This window comes from Kogia breviceps, chromosome 11 (genome assembly GCF_026419965.1).
Source record: "Kogia breviceps isolate mKogBre1 chromosome 11, mKogBre1 haplotype 1, whole genome shotgun sequence".
NCBI lineage: Eukaryota > Metazoa > Chordata > Mammalia > Artiodactyla > Physeteridae > Kogia > Kogia breviceps.
The window spans coordinates 45,160,582-45,173,049 of record NC_081320.1 but is presented as its reverse complement, the minus strand read 5'-3'; the positions used below and the strand labels follow the sequence as shown (position 1 = coordinate 45,173,049).

General features: G+C 41.9%; 1 protein-coding gene across 1 annotated transcript in view; it reads left to right on the top strand.

Annotated features, from left to right (window-relative positions):
• The window catches only part of ANTXR1 (ANTXR cell adhesion molecule 1), a 246,853-nt gene that overhangs the window by 62,021 nt on the left and 172,364 nt on the right, over positions 1-12,468 (top strand). Inside the window, exons 7-8 of the mRNA XM_059079800.2 lie at positions 1,152-1,220; positions 2,652-2,732. Of these exons, the coding sequence (XP_058935783.1) occupies positions 1,152-1,220; positions 2,652-2,732 (150 nt within the window). The remainder of the gene's footprint in view (positions 1-1,151; positions 1,221-2,651; positions 2,733-12,468) is intronic.

The following is a 12,468-nucleotide window of genomic DNA, read 5'->3' as shown; positions in this document are numbered from 1 at the left end:
AGGACGAAGGTGTCTGAAAAAGAAAGATAAAGCTCAAGATATATAAAGAAAATGAGCCTTTCCATTTTTGATGATTCTATATAAAGCCCAACTCGAGGAGAAAAGCCACAGAAGTTGTTGCAGAGAAGGCTGGGGCTAGACTGTACCTAAAAGTTTATTTTATCCTGAAAGCAGCAAGAAATATTTCTAACATGAAGGAAAAAAGATGTATGTTTCTGCCCTTTCTAAAATTCAGTGTTAGTCACAAGTGGGTTTGAGTACTGAGAGAGGGGAAAAGGGGATGCGATTCAAATCAATATGCATATACTGAGCACCTACTAGATGTTTACTATCAATGATTTATTAAGTTTCTACTGTATATACCAAGGATTTCCAATTTTTGTTTTCTCTTCTGAAACAAAGAACCTGAAAGAGCCTGTAATAAATCAGATATTAAAATCAAGACAAAATCTGGATATCATTCATTAGGTTGCCCTCTCAATACTTACTTGTAGGTAAAGTCGTGGGTTCACCCACTCAAACATGGACCTTAAATCCCATACCATTGACCCAGTGTCTTCTTTGGGAATAAAAAAGGCCATATTCACGAAGGTGCTGACATTGATGAGTATCTGCATTGTTCTACGCCTCATGTGGGGAGCTCTGCATTTATTTTCTCATTTAATCTCCAAAGTACTTTACAGAGAAAAGCCAAGTGTCAAACCCAGGTATGTTGGATTCCAAAGGTCACATCCTTTCTGATAGAGCATGCTGCCATTACAAAGGAAGAACGTATGTCAATAAAAATCCATCAGAGGAACAGAAAAGATAATCATTTCCCCAGAATATTTAATATGACTTATCTTAGCCTACGGTATCCTTTCCCTCCCCTCGTCACTCAAAGCTTCTCATCAAGACTCTACTTCTGTGGATCTTCCTCAATACTTCCCATTAGACAAATCACTCCCCTCACATCCACCATATTGCATTAGAGTGTGATGTTCACTGGCGAATTGGCTCTTTGGGGACAGGGATTGCCCTCTCCCTTGTGGTACCTGGCATATAGTAGGTGCTCAATAAATACCTGATCACTGCAGTTAGGCTGGGTGATCCAAAAGGAGTACATTTGCCACTGCTTCTCTCTCTAAATGTCTTTTCTTTCATTGGCCCAGGCTAACAGATCCCGAGATCTTGGTGCAATCGTTTACTGTGTGGGTGTGAAGGATTTCAATGAAACACAGGTATGAGCATGGATTTCCTCAGGTTTGGGAGCATACTCGGCTTGTGAATGATAGAAAACATGCAGTCGGTGCATCAGCAGCATAAATACCCATTAGATGGATGATTTTTCCAGAAATGCTAAGCAGGGAGGGAATTATTGGATGTGTGAGGGATGTGAACCTATTTGCTAATGTGCTTGAGGGTATTCAATGCAGACCATCCAGGCAGCATCTTTTTTTGGTTGACTTTCTTAGTACATGTTAAATTGCCAGGAGGTCAAAATAGATCGAAATTAACTTGGAAAACTTGTTGGGTTTTTTTAAAAAATTTAATTTGATAAATCTGATTTTCTTATTTAAATGGCAAACATCCTTTTTTCCTCATTAAAGGTGCAATGCATTTCAATACCCCCCCAAAATGGAAATAATTGGCCAGCGGGCAATAAAAGTATGTCCAAGTGTTCACAATACGCAAATTGTAAAAATGTGTTAGCAACCTAAATAGATGTTCTTCAATGTACTTCATAGTTTCTTTTTGTTCTAATAACATTGACAGAGTTCAGGATATGTCGTTAAATGAATGAAATAGGGTTACAAAACAGTATGGGAATAGTATGAGTCTACTTTTTAAAATAAAATGTGTATATTTGTATAGGAAAAGTCTGAAAAACTGTATCAAATTAACAGTAATAGAAAGATGATGGATGGATGGATGGATAGACAGACAGATGAATTATTAATAACTTTTTTCTTTTTATTTTAACACTCCTGGTTTTTTGAAATTTCCCAATGATTGTGTATTACTTTTACAATCAGTAAAAATCCTGGCACTGACTGACTGTGGCAATCATAGCACTAGACAGAGTTTGGGAGCAGAAAATCCCTGCAGATCAGTTTCTCCTTTCTCCAGTCCTCTGCTCCATAAAGCAGGAGCAACCAAACCAAAATCGCAAGGGTCCTTTCCTCAATGAGCAGTTTGGGTGAAAGATAAGGGTCCTCATTCATTGGGCTCGCCCAACACCAAAGCTTGAATTTATTTTTAAAGTTGCTTTGAAAGGAAACTTGAGTCTGTTTGATTCGAATATAGTTGCCAACAGAAATGTGGTTGAATGGGAGAAAAATAAGCCAATGGCCTGCCCCCAAATCCATAAATACATCAACCCAGGCCAAATGTTCAACTAGCTGGGCAATCTTACCGCTGGTCCCAAGGAGACAAGTATTAAAACAAATGTAAAACCTGGAACCGACCCTCTGGACCCGCTCCAGAGTAAGTCCCCTGGTGATCTCATTATGACTGAGGGCTTCTCAGTGAGGTCCCTGAGCCCAGGCAAGCCCTCAAGTTCCTATGGGTTTTAAAAGGAGATGGAGGCCCCTGGACCCAGTGGCTTTCCTCAGTTCTCCACGTCCAAGCCTGACACATCTCCGTTGTGTTTGTGTTTGCTGTGTCCTCAGCTGGCCCGGATCGCCGACAGTAAGGATCACGTGTTTCCAGTAAATGATGGCTTCCAGGCCCTGCAAGGCATCATCCACTCAGTGAGTAGAGCGCTTCCTCTGAGAATGGATACCCGGGCACTTTCTGCCCCCTGACCTGCTGTAGATACCCCAATTCCATCTCAGTAAGGCTGGTGTTCTTCTACATTTCTTTGTATATCTTTATATCTGTCGTGTTCCACGTCTCCATCCTGCCGTTCACACGTGTTTCTTTTCTCATTCTCCTGTGCCAATTCTTTACCCTACAATGGAAAATTAAAAATGGAAAGGAAACTTGCTCTGGCAGCGAGCCAAACTTCAGGCAGTTCTCATACTGGAAGGACTGCAACTGATGCTGTGCACTTGACCGACCTCAGCTTTCCCAGCCGAGGCTGAACGCAAGCTTCTTTCTGAACGTTGCAGGCTCAGCCTATATCATTTGGCCATCAGAGGCACTTTCGACCAGTGGTTTTCTATCTTGGCTGCCCATTGATGACCATCTGGACAGGATTTTTAAGATCTTCCCAGGTGATTTTAATGGAACCACTGCTTTAGATTTATAATCCCCAAATATGAAGGTTTCTTTTTTTTATATTAAACTTTTATTCATTTAATGAATGGAACTTACCTGGAGTCACACAACATAGATTCTTTTTTTTTTCTTTTTTTTTTTTTTTTGTGGCTCATTTGTTTTTTGGTTTTTTGGTGTTTTTTTTTTTTTAATAGTTGATTTACAATGTTGTGTTAGTTTCAGGTGTACAGCAGAGTGATTCAGTTACACACACATGCACACACACACACACATATATTCTTTTTCAGATTCTCAGATTCTTTTCCCTTGTAGGTTATTATAAGGTATTGAGTAGAGTTCCCTGTGCTATACAGTAGGTCCTTGTTGGTTATCTATTTTATATATAGTAGTGTGTATATGTTAATCCCAAACTCCTAATTTATACCTCCCCCTGCTTTCCCCTTTGGTAACCAGAAGTTTGTTTTCTATGTCTGTGGGTCTGTTTCTGTTTTATAAATGAGTTCATTTATTTCATTTTTTTAGATTCCACATTTAAGCGGCATCATATGATATTTATCTTTGTCTGGCTTACTTCGCTTAGTATGATCATCTCTAGGTCCATCCATGTTGCTGCAGATGGCATTTTTTCATTCTTTTTCATGGCTGAGTGATATTTCACCCTCATTACAAAATAAGAGGGTTTCAATGTTCCCCAGAGTTTGCACTGTTACCAGCCCTCTTTTTCATCCCATCCGGGTTTTTTATCATCCCTTTCCTATCAGTGAACAGGACCTGGCTTCCTGGGCCTCTCTTTTATACCATCCATCCCCAGGCTAGGCCCTTGGTCCAGCTGGAATATTGGCGGATGCTAGTCTTTGAAGCCTCAGCCAGAAGGCCTGTGTGTGTGCTGCTCCTGTAATAAAGTCCAGGGTTGCTGAAGCCTCCATCTTTGGGTTTGTGGACCAGGCAGACAGACAGGGGTTTCTCCAGTTGGAGCTCACGAGGTTTCAGACTTGGGGTCCAGGATGCAGATTCAGAGCTCAGAGGTTCACTGTCCTCTTAAGATGTCAATGGGGTCTTAATCCAGGGTTACCCATCAGGAGCATGGGATCTGCCCAGCTGCCGCAGACTGACCTAGGAAACCTCCAACCTGGATATGCCTCATACTCCCTCCCCCTCCCTCCAAGGTTTGCTTAGACCCCCAGCAGAGTGGAAAGCAGAGTGAGAAGTAGGAACTTTGGAGCTGGTCAGCCCAGAGTTGAAAGGCTGACCCAACAACTTACCATTTATAGATCCTTAGATGAGGTATTTCGCTTAGTTCCATATTTGTATAAGGGATTCATGATAAGACACATATCGTAGGTTTGTTTGAGGATTACAAGAGATAACACTAGTGAAAATACCTAATATTTTTCCAGGCACATAATCAGTACTCAAGACATATGAATTATTTCCTCTTCCATGTCCCTTCACCATCATATGAGAAACCTTAGTGTCAGCTTCCTCCTCACCCTCTAAATTTTCTTGAATATGAATAATAAAAATCACCTGGGGAATCTTGTTTGCAATACCCATTCCCAGGCCCTATCCCCAGGAGCTTCTATCACAGTCAGTATGTGATGGAGCCTATGAAACTGCATCTTTTAAATCTGCACGTTTTAATCAGTGCCCCAGGTGTTGTACTTTCACAATATTGATATATGTGACCTTACATTTTCAGAACTGTGAAAAATAATCCCACCCCAAGCTGGGAATTCCTATGCTAAATATGTCCATATGACAGTCATCTTCTTTAAGATGTGTTTGCAAGGAACAGAAACACACTTAAACCACCTTAACCAGAAAGTGAAAATTATTGAAAGGATAGAAAAGTTATCAGTGCCAGTTATGGATCCCCAGGTGAGGGACCCCTACTGTAAATAAGTTCTGGGGTCAGTGCGGTATACTTGACAGTATAAGTGACAAGAAATGTAATAACCAGGTAAAACAACACCCCAATAGTGATTTAGATAGACAGTTAACAGCAGGATTTGGGCCTGATTATGAATCCTGTGGCAGCTCAGAGGTGGACTGTTCTGGACTGGAGCCTTCATGAGAAACTGGGGTAGACCTGAATTCCTGAAAGACCAAGGATGGGTGATGGGTAGCACCAGAGAAGAGATGGCATGACCTCAGCCCAAAGACTGGAAAAGAGCAAGCATATTTTTAAGACAATAATAATACCTATCTGTCTGGTGGGAGAGTTTGGATAAAGGAGTCAGGAGTAATGGGAAATAAGCCGAGACATTGGGTTAGAAGCAGATTGATGAGAGCCTTGAAGGAATTTTGACTCCAACGTAGTGTAATCGCTGAAACATTTTGAACGTCTAACAAGTAATATTTAAGAAGAGAATCTGGGGGCGGGGCTTCCCTGGTGGCGCAGTGGTTGAGAATCTGCCTGCCGATGCAGGGGACACGGGTTCGAGCCCTGGTCTGGGAAGATCCCATATGCCGCCGAGCAACTAAGCCCGTGAGCCACAACTACTGAGCCTGCGCGTCTGGAGCCTGTGCTCCGCAACAAGAGAGACCGCGATAGTGAGAGGCCCGCGCACCGCGCTGAAGAGTGGCCCCCGCTCGCCGCAACTAGAGAAGGCCCTCACGCAGAAACGAAGACCCAACACAGCCAAAAATAAATAAATAAATAAATAAATTTATTTTAAAAATACAGAAGAATGTTCAACAACTAGACCAATTACTATCAATATGATTGCTATTAAAAAAAAAAAAAAAAAAAAAAGAGAATCTGATGGCAGTGTCCCTATATATAGAACGGAGACTGGGGAGGCCCAGAGGCAGGAACCCAGGCATGAGGCTGCTGCAGAAGTCCTTTCTTCAGATGGCTGGGTGTGAACAGGGACAACTCTTACCTGTTCAAAGGTTCTTATGAGCCATGTGCCACATCATTCAACAGCTGGTTCCTACCCAAATAATTTGAGTGTTTTTATCTGCATACCTTGCTGTTGTCCTTGAACATTTCAACCTTAGCAACTCACCCAAGCTCAACATGAGCCCAGATGTTTGTAAAACCCTCCCTACCTGCAATGGAAATCACCCCAAAGATGTTTAAGAAATTTTAGTGAAACAGTCTTCCAAAAGGGGTAAAAAATAATTTGAGACTCCAAACTTTTAGCCCAATGATAACATTCTTGTGAGCTTTTATCTGGGAGTTATGCTAGTGGTTTCCATCCTTCCAGTACTTGAAACCCATGTTTATTGCAGTTGTTAATTCATTTGCCTGGACAGAAAAACAGGGACAAGCACAGCACAACTCGTCTTTCTCAACTCAGACAGAAATAATTATGGCCTGAAAGTTGGTTAACTAATTTTAAGAAGTAGGTTCATTTCTCCTTCTGGATACTGAAAAGAAAGCTCTTGTTTCCTCCCCCTACCCACCCCACCCCCCACCATCTGAAGCATCTATTCCAGCTTTTTCCCATGGACGTTGTTTTGTGGCTGGTTATTTTCTCATAATAAAGTAGGACTGGGCTTAATTATCCAAAATAGGAATGCAGAGCAACTTTCAAAAGCTCAAAGAGTTCATGAAGTTTTAGACCCATGGTGACCTTCTTTTTTTATTGAGGTGTAGTTGATCAGCAATATTAGTTTCAGCTGTACAGCATAATGATTCAATATTTTTATAGATTATACTCCATTTAAGGTTATAAATTATTTGCTGTATTTCCTGGGCTGTACAATATATCCTTGTAGCTTATTTATTTTATACATGGTAGTTGTACCTCTTAAAAGTGACCTTATTTTTAAATCCCCAATCAAGATGCAGGGGCTAATATTTGTTCATTCCTCTAATATTCATTGAAAACCTTTTATGGCAGACTCTGACCATTTGGTTATAAGTAAGCACGTAGACACCCTATCCTGGTGGAGCTTATAGTCTGTTGGGAGGGACACATAAAAACAAGTCAATAAATAAATATGTATAATTATGTGACACCATGTGACACATGGTATATAAGAAGTAACATATGACTGAGATTAAGCGTAAAGTGATTGGTAAAGAACTCAGGCTTCTGTGCAGAGATAAGCTGATGGTGAAATAGAGTTGTTCATCAAAAGAGCATGGATAGAACATTCTTGTCAGAGCAGAACCCTAAGATGGTATATAACAGAATGAAAGAAGAGTAGGGTTGGATGGAAAATGACAGAAGATGAAGGAAGCAGCAAGCAATGGCTAAGTCATGCAGAGCCTTGAAAACTATGCTATTTTACTGTAAGGGCCATGGGCAAACATAGCCAGATACAAAGTCTGACAGTGGAACAATCATGCTTGCAATCAAGACTCTCAGGGAATCTAGAGATCATGGCACTTTATCCAGCTCCCCTTTGGATAATGAATAAATAAACACTCAGGACAAGCAGTCATGAGGCCTGTGAAGAAGAAGAAACATTACTATGATTTACTGAGCATCTTCTTTCTACCAGCTCCTCTGTTAAGCACTTCTGCAACCACTCTCTGAAGAGGGACTTATTATCCCCATTTTACAGGTGAGGAAACTGAGGTGCAGGCAGTTAGATAAACTGCCCCAAGTCTGCCCACTCATAATGGTGGAGGAGGGAAGTCTGGGTCCAGAGAGCCTGCTGTTTCCACAATACTGGGCTGTGAATGTCTGAGGAAGTGGAAAATCACCACTGGATTATCAGAAGCTGATTATTCAAGGCATGGATACATCAAGTCCCTGGATTCTCTGCTTCCTCAATCTGATTCCTGTGTTTTGGTCTTTTTACTGTTCCTCCATCCTCTCTACTTTAAGGAGGAAGTACGTATGTTTCAGATTTGCATACCATGTTATTTTTCAAAGTGCCCTCACTTGTTTTCCATTTTAATCTCCCATCAGTGGGACATAGGAAAAAGGCAGAAAGAAATCAACGCCTGTAGATAAACTTATTTGGGGGCCAAACATTGTTCCTTTTTCCCATTTAATATTATCCTATTTAAAAATCACAACAGCCCTAGGAGGGAAATATTCCCATTTTACAGAGGAGGAAACTGAGGCTCAGATACCCTGCACAAGAGCACACAGCTCTAATGGGGAGATCAGGGTTGGAACCCAGTTCCATGACTCCAGAGCCCAGGCTTTCTCCCACCTCTATTTCCTTAGGAAGGAATAATAAGAAAAGTCATCATTTAGTGAATTCTTAGGTGCTAGACCCTGTGAAAATTACTTTACATAGTCATCTCATCAAATTCTCACCACCACCATTTAATGTAGATATTATTACTCCTTCTAGAGAAGCAGATACTCTAAGGACCAAGAGATTAGCTAACTTGTCCAAGACTACACAGCAGTGGGCAGTGATCCAGAATAGACTCAGCTCTGTCTCTAAGGTCCATGATAAGGTGACCATAGTGCTCTAGTGAATGATGTGGGTAGGCCAGGAAGCAGCTCCATTTCAGAGAAGGGGACCCTGAAGACCAAAAACGTGAAATGGCTTGACACAGTTCACACAGTTATAGCAAAGGCAAGACCAGAACCCTGGTGGGTTCTGATCTGAGTGCACCACGGGTGGGCAGGAGAGCTCTTTGCCGTTTACTATTAGGTGGAGAGTGCCTCTGAAAAATATCAATTTCTGCTCAATGGATGAAATTCCTTCATCATGAGAAGCTGGCAACTTGACACAGGCTGAAAGGAATGTCTTCCCTTCCACACTTGCTCAGGACTCTACCTCGGAGGACAGAATTCCTTCTTGTTTTTGCAGAATTTGGTTGATAAAATAAGACAAAATTTGGATGGTTGGAAGATTGGAGCCCTTTAAGCCAGTAAAACTGTAAAGGAAGAAACTATTCCTTTGCCTTTTCTTATTGTGGCTTCCTCGGGGAATTTCCATTGACCACAACTGGTGAATGTAGCGCCAGCCCTCAAATGAAAATATGAAGCAAACGTCCAGCGAGGCTCCTGGGTTTTTGTTTGCCTTTTCAAAAGTGCTGCAGGCAGTGAAATGGGAACCTACATGAAAGCTGGCTTTGGATAACACTGAAATGGGTCTGCAGCTTTGAATCCCAACACTTGACCTGGTTACCATGATGCCAACTCCTCCTCCCAGCTGTCCCCACTTCTTGTGCAATCAAGGAAGGTACCTGGAACCAGGCACACTGTCTCTGAGAAGGAGAACCCAGTCAGTGGCACCAAGCCATCTCCATCTAGGACCATTTCCCTAGAATAAATATTTAAGCCTGTGTAGGGCTTCCTATTAATGCGAGGGTGAGTCAGCGTCTAGAGCTTTCTATGTGTTTGATCAACAATAAACAAGTATTGGGCAAACATGACTATTTGCAAGGATTTCTTGCAAGTTTTGGCACAAACATCCTGTTATCAAGGAAGCTTTAAGATTACTGAAACTGAGGAATGAATCTATTCCATGGTGTATATATATTTATTTTATTTATGAAAACCATGTCCTGTGCTGATTTCTCCCTTCCACTCATGGGAAGGTGAAAGAAATGGAGCCCCTGATCCAGCCCTGATGAAGCTTTGACAAAAGGCAAAGTCCATCTTCCTTGCTTCCCTCTCATCTACTCTTCCAAGACCCCACGAGGAGCTGCTAAGGGGTTTCCTCATATCAAAATCTGCATCACATTCCTGTAGTCCTGGAAAGTACCTGACTTTACTGAACCAACTCTCTTTCCAGGGCTAGCAGAGGGGAAGGCCCGTTTCAGCAACAGCCCTTCTCTTAATCAGCCTTATTTGAGATCGGAAGAAACCACACTCTCCTCCTTTGCGCCATCTAAATGCTGTCTCGAGTTCTGTCTCAACTTCAAGGCTATGCTCCTGTCCTCTCTTCTCTGAGGAGCCTGCCCTGGTCTCTCCTACACCTTGAACTCTCCCTGCCTTGAACTCCAGTGGCGCAAATTGTTGGCATCACTTGCTTGGCACGTGCCTTTCCTCCTGGTCAGATGCTGAATTGTGCAGTCACAGAGACCGCCCCCTTTGTCGTATTCCCCGTGGTGTCCAGTGCATTTATATGCCGGGCTGTGCACATGTGTTCACTGTAAAGCAGGGCAGAGGACTGCAGAGTGTTCATGACCTGCATTGCACCACAAGTGGGCAATTTTGTGGCTCCATTTCTTGTAAAAGCCCGTTAGTCTTTCCCCCACCCTCTTTTCCAGGACCATGTGTATAAAAGATGGCATTTTTGCGGAGCGGCTGGGCCCGTGACCGATGGCCGCTGAGCCTGCGCGTCCGGAGCCTGTGCTTCGCAACGGGAGGGGCCACAACAGTGAGAGGCCCGCGTACCGCAGAAAAAAAAAAAAAGATGGCATTTTGTGCCCCATTCACATTAGCAGGCCTGGAAACATAAATAGAATCAATTGTAGTTTCTGTAGTGAGCAGAAAATCTTTTTTAAAAAGCATTTGCCTCAGCAGTCTTTAATTAGACTCAGACTTTGCAGACATTCAGGCCAGGCATTGCAACTAAGCTATTTTTTCTATTAGCTTAGGGAATAGTCCTAATGTAATTTTAAAAATCCCATTGCTTGAACAGGCTACAAAGATTGCAGAGGGGCATGTTCAGTTAATCCTCAGGTCACCCCACACCCCTCCAGCTCCTTCTCCTATATCTAGGAATCTGTTAAGACTCATTGTGAAAGCAATAGCAGAATTTAGAACAAAACCCAATGAAACACTGCAGGGTTTAGCTCCCAAGGAGGGCCACTGACTTTGCCAGTATTCAGCAGATCAGCAAGCTCCTCTTACTAAATAAACCACGTCTCGGAATTCACAGTTATCTGAGCTTTCCTTCCGAAAACAGGAGAGGAAAGTGGTTTCACGGAATAAAAATGAATTCCCTCGGTTTCAGAACCTTGTTTGTCCTGTGCTTCTTCACACCAGACTCTCGTTGAGTGTGAAACTGGGAGAAGAGTAGCATTTATTTAAGTGAGCTGGGTGCCCCCCCTCCAGACAAAAATTCTTGTATGTTTTGAGGATGAGCTTTATTATCTAAAATTCAGTAACTTCTTAAGACTGTCTTTCTTGCATGTTGGAATATTTATTTGGTATAATGTATGACTGTAACATAAAATCATATATGAATCCCAGAAAGATGTGTGTGTGATAGTAAATTTTTATTTTAAATTCAGATTCTGTAGAACTGGATATGAATCTAGGATAATGGCCATAGTTAATAATAGATATGTCTATGGATTTTAAGTGCAGAGTGCATTTTACTTAGGAAAGGTGACTATCTTTTTTTTTTTTTCAAAATTTTATTAGAGATCAAATAGTTTCAAAATTCATGGGGGCAACATCGGCAGTCCTGAAGGCATGGGTGAGCCAGTTTTGTGTCCCAAGCTCCCTGGCCTTTTCTAAAAGCAATAGCCTGCAGGCTTACCCAATGTGCATTCTGCCATCAGCTATATTAGTGTACCTGGGACCCTGCACTCCACCCCCCAAACATATACTTTTACATTTTTCCCAGATAAAGGGGTCAAGGCCTTTTACACAGCAGGCCCATCTAGACCTTAGACATGGGAACATGATACACCTACAACATTATTGTTTAAAAAGATAAGCCATTTAGGGCTTCCCTGGTGGCGCAGTGGTTGAGAATCCGCCTGCCGATGCAGGGGACACGGGTTCGTGCCCCGGTCCGGGAAGATCCCACATGCCGCAGAGCGGCTGGGCCCGTGAGCCACGGCCACTGAGCCTGCGCGTCCGGAGCCTGCGCTCCGCAATGGGAGAGGCCACAACAGTGAGAGGCCCACGTACCACAAAAAAAAAAAAGATAAGCCATTTAAAAGGATGGAGGTGTTGAAGTAGGCCTCCTGGGAAAGCAGTCCCCAAAGACTTAATAAGAAGAGGGAGATGTTACAAGATGCTGAACATAGCCTTGTATTCAAAAGACCATAAAAGATTAATTTAAAAGATTTAAAATTTAATTTAATTTAAAAGACCAGAAAAGATTAATGTAATAAAAGATTATATTTACAGGGAAAAAGAAAGACTGACACATAATATGCTAAAATGTCAGTTAATGAAGCCATGCAGAAAGTGTGCCATTTATTTATTCAATAAGTATTTATTTAGTGCCTACTATGTGCTAGATTAGGCCTTGTGGATACAGTGGTGGATAAAAACAAATCTCCTTGCCTTTGTAGAGGTTATAGTCTGAGGAAGACAGACAATGACCAAACAATCAAAAAGATAAATATATAATTATAAACCACAGTAAGTCCTCTGAAAGATGGCAATTTATACTAAAATGTGAATTAATACAGAAATATTTCATTGGTAGACT